Here is a 15420-nt window from a genome sequence, read left to right on the forward strand (position 1 = left end):
ACGGCACAGCACAGCACGGCACGGCACGGCACAGCACAGCGGCCGCGGGCCCCTCACCCCCCGCGGCCCAGGTCCCCGCTCACCCGCCGGGGCCGGCGCCAGCCGCGCCAAGGCTGCGGGACCCCGACGCCCGCAGCAGCCACGCCCACGCCAATCGGGCACGCCCCGCCCCGGGCCGGCCGCCGGCGATGGCGCATGCGCACACGCCCCTCCCACTCCCTCCGCGTCCTGCCGGGGCGCGGCTCGGGCCGGGCGGGCCGCAATGGCTGGCGCGCGGCGCGGCGGCGGGCCGCCGGGGGGAACGGGCGGCTGTTGCCCTGGTTTCCCCCCTCACCCGGGCGGGGCTGAGGGACGGACCGGTTCCTCGCGCGGGCGGGGGGCGGTGCTGGGTGGCGAAGACTGCTGTGATGGCGGCGCTGGTGCTGGCGCGGCCCTTCTGCGGCGGCCCCGCCTGCCTGGGGAGGCTGCTTCGGCGCCCGGCGGGAGGCGCGACGTGCGGCCCGTGGGGCCGGGGGCGGCCCGGTGCCCGCCGCGGGGCCGGCGAGAGCGAGGTACCCGCGTTGCCGCTCCGGGGGGTGGCGGGCGTGGCCGCTTCCCAGGGCTTCCCAGGGCTTCCCAGGGCGTGTGACGGGCGCTGGCCTGCCCGGGCTCCCGGCGGGGCAGCTGCAGCTGCGGGGACCCCGGCGCCGGAGGGGCGCGGCGAAGGGCCGGCTTCGTTTTCCAAGAGCCGGTATCCCTGTGCGCGTTTGAAAAACGCAGGTGGCTTTTTTGCTTCTTACCCGGTGTTTGCTCCATATTTATGGCTTGTTTGCAGTCTAGTGCTCTGGTCTTGTTTTAAAACGTAAATTACTAGCCTCTGTTAAAAGAAAATAACCCTCTTGATGATGTGTTCTTTTCTTACACAGTTTTAAAAAAAAATATTTAAAGGTCTTTATTCGGTTCAGAATCTGAAATACAGCTGGTGCTACCGATGAGAAAACCTCTTTTTTTAAGTCAGAGTGACTGTTTATTAATACATATCTTATCCCATGCAGGTGCTCAGAAAAAGCCTTCAAAGGGGGCTTTTGCTTTCAACGGGGGCCTTTTTCTTTTATGAAGCTCACAAGCTGATTTCTGGCTTTGTTGAGGTTCATGCAAGCTTCAAAGGTAATATTTTCAAATTTTGAAGTACACAAGCTATTATAATGCAAAACTTAATTTTTTTAGTGCAAGAATTGCATAGGTAAATGGTGTAATGCTTTTGATTTTTTCCCTTAAGACTGCATGCAGTGTGTTTCCATGGCAGGATGCTTTTGAAAGTTAGTCTTGTTTAACAAGTGATTTGTTCCATTGTCACTGAAAGCAGATCGAGTAGCTCGTCCTGTCTAGGATATAGCACACACGAAAGGTGTATGACACCTAATGTGCTGCCCAACCTTTAAATAACCTAGGCAGATAAGGTTCAGTTAGGAATGCAGATCAAACCTTAAATCAGCTTCTAGAAATCTTAGTTGAGATTTTCAATATGAACACTGTGATTCCCACGTAATCTAGCCGAGCAACACTGAGATTGTATTTCAAATAATTTTGATAAATGTTTTGCATTTTTTCTCATACTGAAAAAGGGGAAGTAAAGCCTTGCTTTACCTACCAGAAAAGAGAACAAGTGGTAAAATGTACTTTTCAAGATCTGAATAAAGATAGTCTCACTACTGGAAGAAAAGTAACACTATCTTAAAAGAGGATATTGTTTCAGACTCAGAACTCGTTTATTGCGTGGTACATAAGGGGTTTTGAGAGTAAACCTAACTGAATGGAGAATAAGCTTAACTGAAATGTTTGCGTACTGTGCAGATTAGATAGTAGTCAGTTCACATAACTTGTTCCGCTGTATCTCAGAGAGGAACATCTTAGATGTTTATGCTTACAGAAATAAAAATTGAGGCAATAGACTTTTGAACAGATAAGGACCTGTTTAATTTGCTGTAACAGAAGGAGCTTCAGTGAATAGGTTTAAGATAGTGACCCAATATGCTAATAAGAAAATTGCCCATTAGGAACATAAATAACACTACATAGTTTCCTCTGGTCTTTTTTAGGACATTCACTTGAATCTGGCATTTACATAGCCAAGAAAAACAATGTTAATGGGCTTTCCATGCAAGACAATTAGTAGATATGGTGAAAATAAGAGTAAAAAAGAAATGAGTGAAAAATACTCTTAAAGAAATGAAAGTCTAGTAATTTACATAGAACACCTGGTGGGAAGTATGTTCAGAAGATTGAGTTCTGAGCATTTAGTCATTAGCTGTGTTAGTAGTGTTCAGGTGGTCTCAACAAGCAAACATAATGTTTCGCTGAAAATAATACTGAAGATGGACCAGGAGGATAAGTTTGGAAACTAAAATCCAAAGTCCATGTAGACCGTTATCTTATGTTTGAAATAGTTGATAGATGGCAAGGTTAAAAATTATCCAGAATGCTCTCCTGATCTTCAGTGATTTTTTGTCCTAGGATCTTTTTAAGCTGAAGAAGAGGGGTTTGTGTTTAGTAGCCTTTAGGTTTTTTTTTCTTCTATAAGTAAAACTGTGCTGCTGTGAAACTGACTATCATATTCAGTAGATAACTTGAAAAAAGAAAGCACATAAACACGATTAATTTTTATGAAGTTGGGGGTGGGGGTTAAAGCTTATGTTTTGACTTAAAAGTTGGATCTTGGACCTAGGTACCAAAGAGACAATAAGCACAGCTGAAAGTTCTGTAAGAAATTGCACAAAGCTTTTGACTTAAAAGGTAATTTTTTTATTGTTTAATGTTGGCAGAAGAGTAAACTCAGAGTATGATCTTCTCCTGTATGGTTATATACTTCAATAGAATTATCAACCTGCTTCCCTTTGTGTATTTTTCCTCCTAATTCTATCTGTTCTCATGATAGAATCTTGCATTGTGCGGTGTTTGATATTTCCGTTTCTGGAATGCTATTTTACATACCGTATACATATTTCTTTATATATTATTATACTCAACCAGCTGTAGAAATCATACTCCCCATCTGTTGTGTTTAAAAATTTTTGAAGTATCGTAAAGAACGATGGGTACTTACTTAGTTCATAAAATGATAGTCCAGAAAGCCAATTCTGATTTTCAAAGTTATTTTTCGTTTTAGTATCTTGAAGTCAGAGAGGTTTCAGTAGATTAACTGTATTTTTTGGAGTTGTGTTTCTGAAAATCAAGGACTTTAGTTAGAAAACCTTTGAGCGAAGTTTCATTTTTGGCTTGGCAACTAAAATAGGCACTCAATCTGCAGTCATATACTGGCGAAATCATGGAACCATATTGAGAATGAAGAATACTTTTTTTTCATTTTTATTAATAGATTTAAATTCTGTACATATACTAATGAAGGGATTTTGTTACTTTCAGATCTCTGCTGCACTTGCCCTCATGGTCATATTTGTAATTTATTTATATTTTTTTTACTTTTCTGCCATTTTCACAAAGAAGCAAACAACTTGCTTCTAGTAGTCTGATACATTGAGAAAGACACTTTTGAATGTTAAATCTGTTAAACATCCAAAGGTCTGTTGCTGTTTTGTAGTCTCATGAGAGACACGTGTATTTAGCATTGTTTGTCTTCCTAGCTGTTCATTGCAAATGTAGCTTATTCAATCCTGCTGTGCATGTAAGTTGTAATTAGATGGCCTAAAAAGGAACTACGTTGTTCTGTGTGTTTCAGCTAGGTTGTCTTGCTCAAAAATGTTTTGATTTTGCTATAACAGCCTAATTATATGTCATTTGTTCTTCTGTTTCCACCATTTTAATCCCTTCTTAAGTGGAAGAAGTTATAGAGCAAGCAGACTACCTGTATGGGAGTGGAGAAACTGAAAAGCTGTATCGGTTGCTGATTCAGCATAAAAATAGGTACTTGACTGCATTGAGACATTACTGTGACTTTTCTGTGCTCTTCTGTTGTCAATTTTTTAACTAATGTGCTCATTGTGGTATGATAGAGAACCCTGCTTTTACCCTTACGTAAGTAGGAAAGAAGGGCTTTTGATCTTTTTCCTCCAAATGGAAAAGTGAACAAAGAAAGGACTGGTTGCTGTAGAAGGAGAAGGTTAGCACTCAAGTTTCTCAGTTCTGCAAAGGAGGTTTTTTTGCTTGTTTGTTTTCTTACTTTAGGAATCCTTTAAAATATAATGCAAAAAATTACAATGTGTCTACACTTTACTAAATGATCAAAATACCTAGAATTCAGGTACTGAAAATTTTTGAAAGTTACTGTTTCATTTCCTTTTCATTGCTGACCAGTGGTTCTTTCTTTTTTCATTTGTCTCATATTAGGATTTGAGTCTGGAAAAAAAAAGCTCTTTACTCATGTAGTTATGTCCCAACAGCACAAAACGTTATCGATAAGTGAACTGGGACAAGCTGTTTAAGGAATAAGCAGAAAATCCATTGCAGACTGAAGAGTCCATTCCTTTGGAGGAGACAAGGCGTCTCACTCCTAGAACATTTCTGGAGGAAATTAACTGTTCAGTTGTTTTCAGGGTTTTGGGATTTTCCCTCCCTTGTTCTTCCCAGGGGCCCCAAGTATAAAGCCTGGGAAGTTAAATGAAGGCCCTAGCCTGTAAGGGACACAACGTCATAGGCAAGGTGTAAGCTTGCTACTAGCTGTATAGCAATACTAATTATTCTGCAAGCAGTAATGACTTCAGTAGCAGTACTAACGTTTTTGTGACTTGGCTGAAAAATGAGTCTGCTAGTTTTGTGTTACAGTGTTAACTAGAGCAGGAGTGTTGCACTCTGAGCAGTGACTTACATTGTGAGTTTAGCAGTAACTCATGTATGCTTTTTAATATTTTTAGTTTCTGGTAGTTTTGAGTTCAGTATTCCTTTGCTGGGGGTGGGGAGCAGGACTTCTATAGCGGGATAGTCAGAACCTCTGAAAGACTTTCTAAACTTAAATTTAATATTAAAGTCTCTACTAAAATAGTGACCCAAAATTAAAATGGTAGTTAGCTAAAGTGCAAGCAGTGTTTCAAAACAAAATGTTAAAATAATAAAGCTTAAAATTGCTTATCTTTAGCTGTAATATACCATACACCATTTGAGGTAGTGATATAAATAAATATATAAATGTACAGCTTTATGTGGTGGTGATGTGGCTAATCTATGTTTTTTTCACTGTTGTTCTGGGAAGAATTTAATTATTTAGATAGGATTATAGGGAAAAATATGCATAATGTTTTAAACATTCTTAGTAAACACGAACATCAAATCAGTGGAATGCCGGGAAAAAATACTGTCTAGCTAAGTACAAAGTAGTCCCTTGTTTTCCTTCTGGTGTTTTGACTGGTACTGTTGTTTTTTTTTAAATCTGCATCTTTTTTTAGAAAACAAAGTCCTTTCCTAGAGATATGTTTGCTTCATAGACCTGAATTGCAAAACAAAGGTATTGTCCGGCAGTCTAATGGAGGGCTTTCATTTGTGGTTACCTTGGGCTTGTATATAGCATAGAATGACAGATACTGTGTTGTCTAATCACCCACTTGAGATACCTGTTGAAAGACTGGTTTAAGACCTGTGCTTGTTTTGTTTCCATTATTGCTTTAAAATGTTAGTGTTTCTGTTCATAACTAGTGATGATGCAGAGTTGTTGTGGCGGCTGGCACGGGCATCACGGGATCTAGCTCAGCTTAGTAGTACTTCTGCAGAGGAGAAAAGACAACTGGCGTATGAAGCCCTTGAGTGTGCAAAAAAGGCACTTGAAAAAAATGAATCAAATTTTGCAGCGCACAAGGTGAGCCAAGCAAAATAACTTAACTGAAATCTTGTTCTTTAATTTCTGCCAGTAGAAACTGGAACAAATGTCATTGTGCCAATTCAGCAAACTTTAGCATAATTTAACTTTTCAGTTGAGAATGAGAGAGACTTCTAATATTCCCTAACTTTTTTGGAAGATCAGAGTTCAGACTTTTGCAGCTAAATTTCCTCTATACGGGAAACAGGCACGGGTTAAATGTGCGCAGGACCATGGAAAGAGGTGACTGATCAGGTTGATGAGGAGATCCTTCTCTGATGTAGCCTTAAACATGTTGTACGTGCCTCACATCCAGCATGCTGTTTCTGTGCACAATAGTAGCTCTACAATTTCACTGGAAATATTTCAGGCTCTGCGTTTATCCTGCTTTTTTTTGGTTGTTTTTGGGGGGGGGTTGGGGTTTTTTTTGTGTTTGTGTGTGTGTGCTGTTTCTCTCACAGGCAGAGAGGTGACAAAGGACATTGATTCCCTTATGCATGCAGACCAGCAGGTTGCTCTGATGCTGCCTGACCTATTCGTAACAAGTATTTCTTGCTATTTGTCATTAGTGGTGGCAGCAGCTGTTATGGTTTTGGTTTATTTTTTAAAAAAGAACACTCTTAATAGCTATAGTGCTGTATTAAATGTTTTATTTTTGTTCTTGGAATTACAGTGGTATGGAATTTGCCTCAGTGATGTTGGAGATTTTGAAGGAATCAAGACTAAAATTGGAAATGCCATTGTTATCAAAGAGCACTTCCAGGTAGTGTAAACAGTCTTTTGCATATGACAACATTAATGCATCCAGTAGGTAGACTGTGTGACAGTTGTGAACTATTTTTTGGTGAAAACTTGCAAGTGTACTTCCGTTCAAATATCCTGGTGACACTTTTATTTTTGCGTAACTGTGACAGTCCTTAATGCCCCAGCAACAAGGAGTACAAATAATCTGCTGTAAACTAAGTCCCTATAGAAGGGAGCCTTGAAATGGCTGAAGTGCTTTTGACACCTCTTAAGACTAGATAAAATGTAACTGTGCTGTTGAGAAATGGATGTGTGGCTGTCCTTTTAACTGTGGATTATATAGCAGTAAAGGATGAATGCTGGAGGAGATAAAAGGACTACTAATTTTATATCACCAGAAATTATACCAAAATCTGAACACGCCAAGTCTTATGTGAAACACTTAATGACCTACTAAACGGAAGTGCTTACAATTCTTTCCATGTGTTCATTTTTTTGGAGGTGAGCCGATTTAGTTGTGCACAGAATAAATACCGTATCACCTTGAAATTCTACACACTGTTAATCTGGTTTAATTAACAGTAGGATAACAACTCTACTTTTTAAATGTATTTTAATCCAAATGTGGCAGAAAACCTTCTTATGTTTTGTGTTTTCCCCCCGCCCCCTCATTAGAGAGCCATTGAGCTGAATCCAAAAGATGCTACAACAATTCATCTTATAGGCATTTGGTAAGTTGTATTTTCAAACAAAAGTTAGCATGTGGCAAAGAAAAAATGCCAGAATATTAGATGTCTTATATGAATTGCAGAAATGTTTGGAATAATTCAGTGGTTTGTACTTAGTTGATGCAGACATGAAAACCTATTGGATGGATATAGGGTGTCATGCCTTGAAAAAGTCTGGCCATTAATTCTTATGCAGTTCAAAAAGATGAAAATGAATTGTTTATTCAATTTATTTGTTTTACTGTATGGAACTGTTAAAAATTCATTTTGCAGACATAAGTATTTTCCCATAGCAGACATCAGAGTACTACTCATTTTGTTCTACTGGTGTGAATTGAGACAAAACTCTGTAATTTACACTGAATTTCAGTGATGGCTGCAACTTCATACAATATGTGTTTAGTGAAAAGCCATCAAAAGTGAGATGTGTTCCTAAAATACTTCATTATCTGTCATTATACTGTATTTCAAAAATTATATTTAAATAAAGGCAGCTTATAAATGCATATGTATTAACAAAAATCTGGGAAATTTAATTTACTGCTCAACGGTATTGGTACTAAGAATCACTGTTACATAGCAGGCAAAGGGAGTGGAAATACAACTTTCCATACAACGAGGGCATTCTGTGGAAGCAGTGTGGTTAAAAGCAGTATCTTTTATGTGTTAGTGAGAGAGACTCTAGATAGTATTTCTGGTTATTGGTCTGAAAGAGACCAAAGCTGCTACTTCGTTTTACTGGAAATCTCTACTGTAAGATTGAAAGATAGAAAATAAATAAAGCCAATGTATTTGTAGCTTAAGAAAAACAATATTAAAAACCACAGCCACCTTCTGTGTTTTCTCCTGGACTCCTGAGTGTCAAAGTAAACTACAATCTACTGCTCCGGAGTTATTAGTTTATGGACTTAATTTTTCAGCATCCACCACTCATTCCCACATGACCTAACAACTGCAATAGTCCATTTTCCTATACAGAAGTGTATGCTACCAACTGAATGAGCCTCAAGGTCAGTTTTGAGATAGAAAGCTTGTTCAGGAAGGTACTTAAGACGTCGTTCCTAAGGAAAATTAGAAAAGTTAATCAGAAATGTGAAATTATTACTGCTTTTGCCACCAAAGTATCTCCATATTGTCTATTTAAATATACTTCTTATTGAATCCCAGTGTGTCTTCATCTGAAACTGGGATTTGGTATCAGCCAGTTCTTGAGTATTTTTCTCCTTTCTCTTTCTAGTCTGTCCTGGATTGAACCTCTTTTATTGGCATGATCATATGGCACATCTGATGGCAAAATTTCAACTCACAATCTGTATTCCATTCCTTCTTGCTCTCCTCTGAACACCTCCATATTTGCATTTAATAATTTTTCGTCTCCTCTAGAGTGCTCTATTTTACGCAGTGAATAATATTTTTATACTCATTGTGGGAGGGTAATAAAGTGAATAGCATTTAACATTTACACTCAGAATGTTCTACGTATTTTAAATACTTAACATGTATAATCCTTTCAGCATCTCTTAAGACAGGTGACTGATTACCTTTGTTATTTAGTAGACAGGAAAACAGCGTAGTATGGCCTAGCCCAGAACACCATAGTTTGATTCTTGGGTTTTATCTTCATTCTTCTAGATCAGAGTCTTTCTGGCATATACTGCAGGTTTGCTTTACGTTAATAATTAAGAAAAACAAGGTAGTGTTGAGGTAAGGCAGTGAAATTACTTAGTTGTGCCTTGTTTTTGCAAAGGTATTAGAACAATACCAAATACACATAAATTGTTAAAATAATTTAAGCTCAAAAGCTGTCTTATGGTTAATACTTGTCTCCAGTTTCGTCTGATGTAACAGCAGTTCCCAGTAAAAGACACACCATAATTTCCTTAGCAGAGCTACACCGCAACTTCAGATGTCTTGCTGTTTTGTTGTACAGTTCTAAGAACTTGCTTATAGAACTTGCAGTGTGGCTGAAGCTGTTGTGACTCTTGGAAACAATTAGGATGTCCAAGATATGAGAATGTTACTTGAAAACAAGAGAAAAATGTGAAGGTTATATACAACCATTTCCTTTTGCTCCAGGTGTTACTCCTTTGCTGAAATGCCATGGTACCAAAGAAAAATAGCTGCAACACTATTTGCCACACCGCCAACCTCCACATTTCAAGAGGTACAACATGAAAATGTTTCATAGATTATTGTTCCCCCCTCACAGAGCTGATGACAGACTTTTACTAACTTTCCTGACAAAGTTGACCTCTGCTTATGGAGTAAGTGTGGACTTGTGAGTTTACAACTGCCATTAATAAAGTAAAAATATAACAGGAGAGTGAGGGCTATCTAAACCCATAAAAATCTTTAATTTTTTCAGCTGTAGCACACACAGAATAGTGAAAATAATTTCCAAACGACATGAAAATAACAAGCTGTATGTAACTTAGTTTGTATTTACTATTATGATCTATTGCAGGCAATTGTTCTAGTTCCAGTGCTGATGATTTATATGGTAGTGCCATACCATGCACTATAGAATTTTTCCTTTTATATTACATGCGAAAAGCAGCATCTTGCTTTGTTACTTACCATGAAAAAATACCTTCTCATCCCCTGGCTACATACAGTGTGTTTTTTTTAGTTGAAAGTATTTTGTTTATCTCTGCTATGAAAATTCCTGCTGTCATACACCCTGTCTGGATGTGTATCTTCTAGGGTATCTAACAGTATGCATCTTATTTGAACACTTGTGCATACATAGAAGCTTGAAAATTAAACTGGTTATGGGAAAGTTTGCTGCAGCTATTACTGGTTAATATAAACAAAGACTATAACTGGCCCGCTGTTTTGTTGTTTCAAGGTGGGGGTGGGCAGGAGTCACTAGGAAGTAATTGTGGAAGGCTGCTTGCTGTTGCGCAGAAAGAAGTTTGAGCTCTGATTGAAAATGAGATAAAACTTTTTAATGGAATGTCAAGCTTGTATGTTTTGTTGTATTCTTGCAAAAGCAATTTTCAAAGTCAGCCACCATTTTAAATACTGCAGAATCATGCCAGTCCAGTATCGAGTTCTGTACCACTTAAAGTGGCTGAAGAAGCAAACTTGCCCCAGAACCTGTAGGTGACCCACACTGGTAAGACTTCTGCAATTTCAGTGCAGTTTCTTTTGTAGTTATGTCCACACTTTAAGATCTCTGACAGTATTTTCCCTCTACCTAGTAATGTCAGGAAAAGGTAGGAATGGACTGAAATTTCTGATGTGTATGATGGGATACAAGTTGAAAAATACTTGTGGATTTCATAAAGATTTATCCTCATGGAAGAGGATACAAACCGGTGCTATGTAGGAACCAATTCTCCCTGAAATATGTCAACATTAATGACCCGAATCATAAAATTTATATCTATTACGTTTATACATCTATTAAATTCATACATGAGAAATGGCTGGGGGAAAAATGCAGATATGCAAGAAGATACGCAGGATGGCAGAAATAAAATCCAAGATTATCTTAACAAGGTGAAGACTGGAAAAACAGTCCAATTCGCTAGGGACAAATACAAGGTACTGTACTTACAGAGGAAGTGGCGTGGGAATAGTTGGATGAGTATTAGTTCTGTTGAGAAGATGTCAAATCTGATTGTACATTGAATAAGAACCGTCAGTACCATACTGGATTAATAAAAATAAGGTCATGGACAGGAAATCCATCTTCAGCTGTGTTCAGCATGCACGTAAGGCTTTTGTTTGACTACTGTGTTCAGTTTATTCTCCATTCTAAAGACAACTTCTATCTTTTGCAGGCTCTTCGATACTTCCACATGGCAGAGGAAGGTAATACTTCTAGCTTTTTGGGCAGAATAGTATCTTTTATGAACGATGACTTGCAACAAACCTCTAGCTTTCCCTACAGCCTGTTGTGCTAGTCAGCACAGGAGACTGTTATATTGGAGTTAACATCTGTTACATTAGAGTTAAGTCAAAGTACTTGAACACACTTAGAGTCATAACTCTGAGAGTAACATGGCGGGGGGGGGTTGGTGTCAGAATAAGCATTAAAGTGAAATTTGTACCTTCATTGATAACTATTCTTCCCCAAGGCATTCAACTGGAATGCAGGGGGATGCAGCAAGCAAAGTAGGGAATTTTAAGTCAATTCTTCTAAATCCTCTTGAAGGTCAAAAATCCTCTGTATTCTAAATAGAACAACAGAGAAAGCACATTTTTTTTTTATTTTTTCGGAAGCTATTTAGATCAGAGTGCCAATCTATCTGGCAGTAAAACTCTCCACATGTAAAAGAAAATATGGACCTATTATTTCTCCAAGAGTGAAGCCAGAAGCAAAACCGATCAGCTGAAAGATGAAGGAAGACAAAGGGAGACAGTGTTCTATGGAGGATTTGTATGTAGTTGTATCAGTGAAGTTAAAAGGAAAAGTTCATAGTGTATCAATTGACCCTGGGTGTCAAGTAATGCAGCTGTGAACGGGAACAGTAGACTTCATCTCAGAATCTGTTTGCAAAACACCTCTGGATGTTTTGAATCCTGACCTTCGATCCAGCAGCAGAGAAAGCTAAGTATGAACAGCAGACAAGACTAGTCTTTAATGACGACTGATAGCCAAAGCATGCTTTATAAAAGCATCTTCTTAAATCTCTCCTTGAAAAAAGTTAAATGTGGGTAAAAACAGTTTAAAGTTTTCTTCCTGTGCAGCAAGAGCTAAGGTAGTACCTGTATGCATGTGGTCTGAAGCTAGGAAATGTGCCCTTTATTTCCTTGCCTATACTTGCTAAGCTGGTTGTGTTGCCTGTTGCAGCTACGAGGTCCAGAAAAGCACGGCATATGCAAAGCAAAACTGTTGGCATGTTAAGCTCATTGCTTTGCTCTTTGTGAGGAATCTAGTTTCATTTAGTATATTAACAAGCTGCTAACAAATGTAACTGCATATGAGACCAAAATCTAGCAAGTAAAAGTTTTATATTGGCTTCCTACTGATCCAAAGCCAAAATACTATTCATCTTTTCCAAAATAAGTATCAAATGGCTTTGACAGTATGCTGCTCATTCTCATTTAAAGCTTTCTTCCTGCCTCTATACAGCTGACCCAAATTTCTACAGCAAGAACTTGCTCTTTTTGGGGAAGACATACTTGAAGTTAAACAACAAAAAGATGGCTCTTCTGTGGTTAAGCAAAGCGAAGGAGTATCCTGCACATACAGAAGAGGACAAACAGGTAGGAAGTTAAGAACTGCAATAGTACAAACGTATCTTGTAATCAATGTGTATGACATCATGGCAATGGCATTTTTTATAAAGTTAACTCAGAGTAAATTGTAGTTCAGCACCTATAATCCAGGATCACACCCAGACACCAAAAAACGTGTACTATATTGGTAACTGCCTCTGAACACAAGGTTTGGAAATAACTGTTTATTATAAAGAGCTGTTATTCTTCTTCATGATGTATTTGTAGCTCTAACAACTCACCCTTAGCTGGTGTTGGAAGTTAAGGCAGGCATCTGAGCTAACCTGTGCCATTGTGAGCACAGAGTCACTTTCATGTGCCTAAAAATGGAAAGGTAGAAATTGTATTTTGGAGGAGCTAAAACCCACGTTGAACGGGAGGAAAAAAGCATGGATGTATCAAACACTTGTTGGATCTGTAAAAGTTAACATTGCAATCCTTTCCAGTCCCAATGCTCGGTGACAGGAGGCACTCAGTTACTCTTTTGAACTGCTCAGAAGGATCCTGTTTGGATGGGTAGGCATCTGCTTCCTGCCTAAAAGCATATACAGAGTACTTCCAGGAAGGGTAATCCACAAGGCTCGTTCAGACCTAATACTGCATTCGGTATAAACCGCAGCAATTGCAGTTATCTTTCATAAACCATCCTGTTAGCATCAAGACTAACGAAGCCTCATTTCCCATTGATTTTTCTTATGTTTGATTGACCTCTTAATTCATTTAGCATTAAGCTGCAGTATGAGATGCTGTAACTGTTACAGAAAACATCCAGATGTGCTGTGACATGTCAGAACGTACTAATTGTAAGAAATACTTCTGTAGGATTTTGTACTTAACATCTCAGAAAAAAAACACTACTGAGGTTTCCCTGCGTAGATTCCGTATTAAGGCTTGAACTGTTTCTCCCAAACGTGAGCTCCTTCAGTAACATCTTTCAGTAGAAATATGAGTTAGGGTTCCGTTCCTCCTCTGCTTTGCAAAATGTATGGGAATTTAATAGCCTAAAGGAGTAGTGGTCTCAGGTATGTATGGAATTGGTCAGTTCTGACAGTCCCTAGTAGCTGGAGGCACATGAGAATAGTGATCACAAAAGTTTGCCTTTCTTTAGAAACCACACAAAAGGAGTCAGTAGTGATTTCTGTGCAGTAGTCAAGTTGTTAAACTGCTTTGCTGCAGCTGTGCTTGGCCTCCTGCTACAAATGTCTATTTCCTCATCTCCTAGAAGGGTGCAGAGCTGCTGAGCTGAGAGGTGGTTTTCTCTGCATTTTCTGGATGACTGTAAAATGCAAGATTCACTGTGAACTGGACTTGGTAGACCAGTAAGAAGGAAACTGGCCTGTGCAAAGAGATTGCCTCTGCCACATGCAGAGACATGAATTTCAGGCACGAGTAGGTTTTCTGAACATCTGTTACCTCTGAGTGTCTGCAGTATCTGGCTCGTGTTGTCTGCACTGCTTGCCCTGTCAGGACCAGAAGTTTGTTGGGGTTTTGTTACTTGGTCTTTTAATGTAGATGTTAGAGCTCATATTAAAATCTTAATAGATTTTACCCAGACTCCCTAAGTAAAAGGAGTCTCAGAAAGTCTTCTCGTGCTTCCTTAGCTGCTGTCCAGACTTTTGAAAACCCTGGGTTGGTCGGTTATGGTCAAGTCCAGGACAATTTACCACATGCTACTATTGGACTACAGCAGATCAAGAGCTAATCCTCTGTATTCAGCACAAATAAACTTACTACATATAGTAAGTGAATTACACTGAAGGCACTGGCTGAAGTGGTTCTACTCCTGTTTGTGTATCAAGTGTTGAGCATCTTGACTACAGAACAAAAATGGCTGGTCTTAGGAGGTGTCTGAACTTACAGAACTGTGGTGAAACATCTGGGTGCTTGCATGGCAAGTTCTGCTAGAAGAGCCTGTAACTACCTGGCACTGTTTTGTTACAAGTGTATTTATTTGTTTCAGGTACAGAAAGAAGCTTTGGAGTTGCTTAATTCTATATAACAAGAAACAAGATCATGGGAATTCAGTGCCTCAGGTTTGAGCAGAGTAGGAAGGAGACCCCAAATACTACTTTGGTTTTATTGAAGCTGTTAATAAAAGTATACCCTAAGCCTGCCATCTCTATCTCGTTTCAATGAAACTGTCAACTGGAAGATCTATTTCATTATGTGATTCTGTCTGTTGATTAACCTGGGAATAAAGGGCTTCATGGACAAGCAGGGTATATATATTAGAAGGGAAAGGTTGCACGGGCTTTCAGTTAAGTCTTTACACTGTTCAGCTACTACTTATGTATGAGGAATAGTAAGAAACATGAGTAGCATAACTTCAAAGAAAGGAGGTACAGGGCCATAACATAATTATAAACCTGGATTTTTTTCTATGTATTTTTTTCTAGAGTGTCCTCTTCCTGTGGTGTTCCAACAGCCTTCAAGAGTAGTATATGTATACATTATTAGATTAAGATTATTAGATCTTATGAAGGCTGCACAAGGAATCTTAATTCCAACACACATAAATGCTGGTGTTGGACTTTTCTGTTTTTAAATGACAGCACTCTTCGCAAAGTGAAGTTGGGAACACCTAAGAAAAACCTTTTTACAGGTAAATATCAGCACATGCAATGAGAAGTTTTCTGTGGCACACAAATTCTTACTTGCATATTTAGAGGCCTTGAATTCTGAGGAGTTAGTGGCCACACAATGTTTGCTGGACATAGGGGCTCCTTCCCCTAGACTGATGACAGGAGAAATGCACTCTCCCAGTACATTACAAGAGAGCTACAGTTTGGAAGCACACAGTTTTCTGATCAAAGTGATAAAGTGAAACTTTCTTCTTGTTCTTGCTACTATTTTAGCAGGAGCTTCCACCAGAAAAAGAAATTAACTTAAGGTAAACATCCAGCATTGAAAATATTTAGACTTTTCAAACAATATACT

At 39.1% G+C, this 15420-nt stretch overlaps 2 protein-coding genes across 5 annotated transcripts in view; one reads left to right on the forward strand and one right to left on the reverse strand.

Moving 5' to 3' along the window:
- Nucleotides 1-193, reverse strand: part of CPNE3 (copine 3) — a 34344-nt gene extending 34151 nt beyond the window's left edge. For both annotated transcript variants that reach the window (XM_080381866.1, XM_080381867.1), the window contains exon 1: nt 84-193. The gene's annotated coding sequence lies outside the window, so the exon portion shown is untranslated. The remainder of the gene's footprint in view (nt 1-83) is intronic.
- RMDN1 (regulator of microtubule dynamics 1) lies at nt 189-14597 on the forward strand (the record flags this gene model as incomplete). 3 transcript variants are annotated; one of them, XM_080381869.1, is made up of 10 exons in its annotated part: nt 189-551; nt 1035-1146; nt 3813-3900; nt 5623-5782; nt 6456-6545; nt 7202-7257; nt 9331-9418; nt 10285-10372; nt 11043-11073; nt 12338-12420. In XM_080381869.1, the coding sequence occupies 8 exons, from the start codon at nt 189-191 to the stop codon at nt 10357-10359; spliced, it is 1032 nt and encodes a 343-aa protein (XP_080237995.1). In that variant the 3' UTR covers nt 10360-10372; nt 11043-11073; nt 12338-12420. The 3 variants fall into 3 exon arrangements, with proteins under 3 accessions (XP_080237995.1, XP_080237996.1, XP_080237994.1); XM_080381868.1 differs by lacking the exon at nt 10285-10372 and adding an exon at nt 14444-14597 and having other exon boundaries at nt 249-551; nt 12338-12471; XM_080381870.1 differs by lacking the exons at nt 9331-9418; nt 10285-10372; nt 11043-11073; nt 12338-12420 and adding an exon at nt 8492-8718.
- Nucleotides 14598-15420: the final 823 nt, after the last annotated feature.

This window comes from Falco punctatus (genome assembly GCF_963210335.1).
Source record: "Falco punctatus genome assembly, chromosome: 3".
Taxonomy (NCBI): domain Eukaryota; kingdom Metazoa; phylum Chordata; class Aves; order Falconiformes; family Falconidae; genus Falco; species Falco punctatus.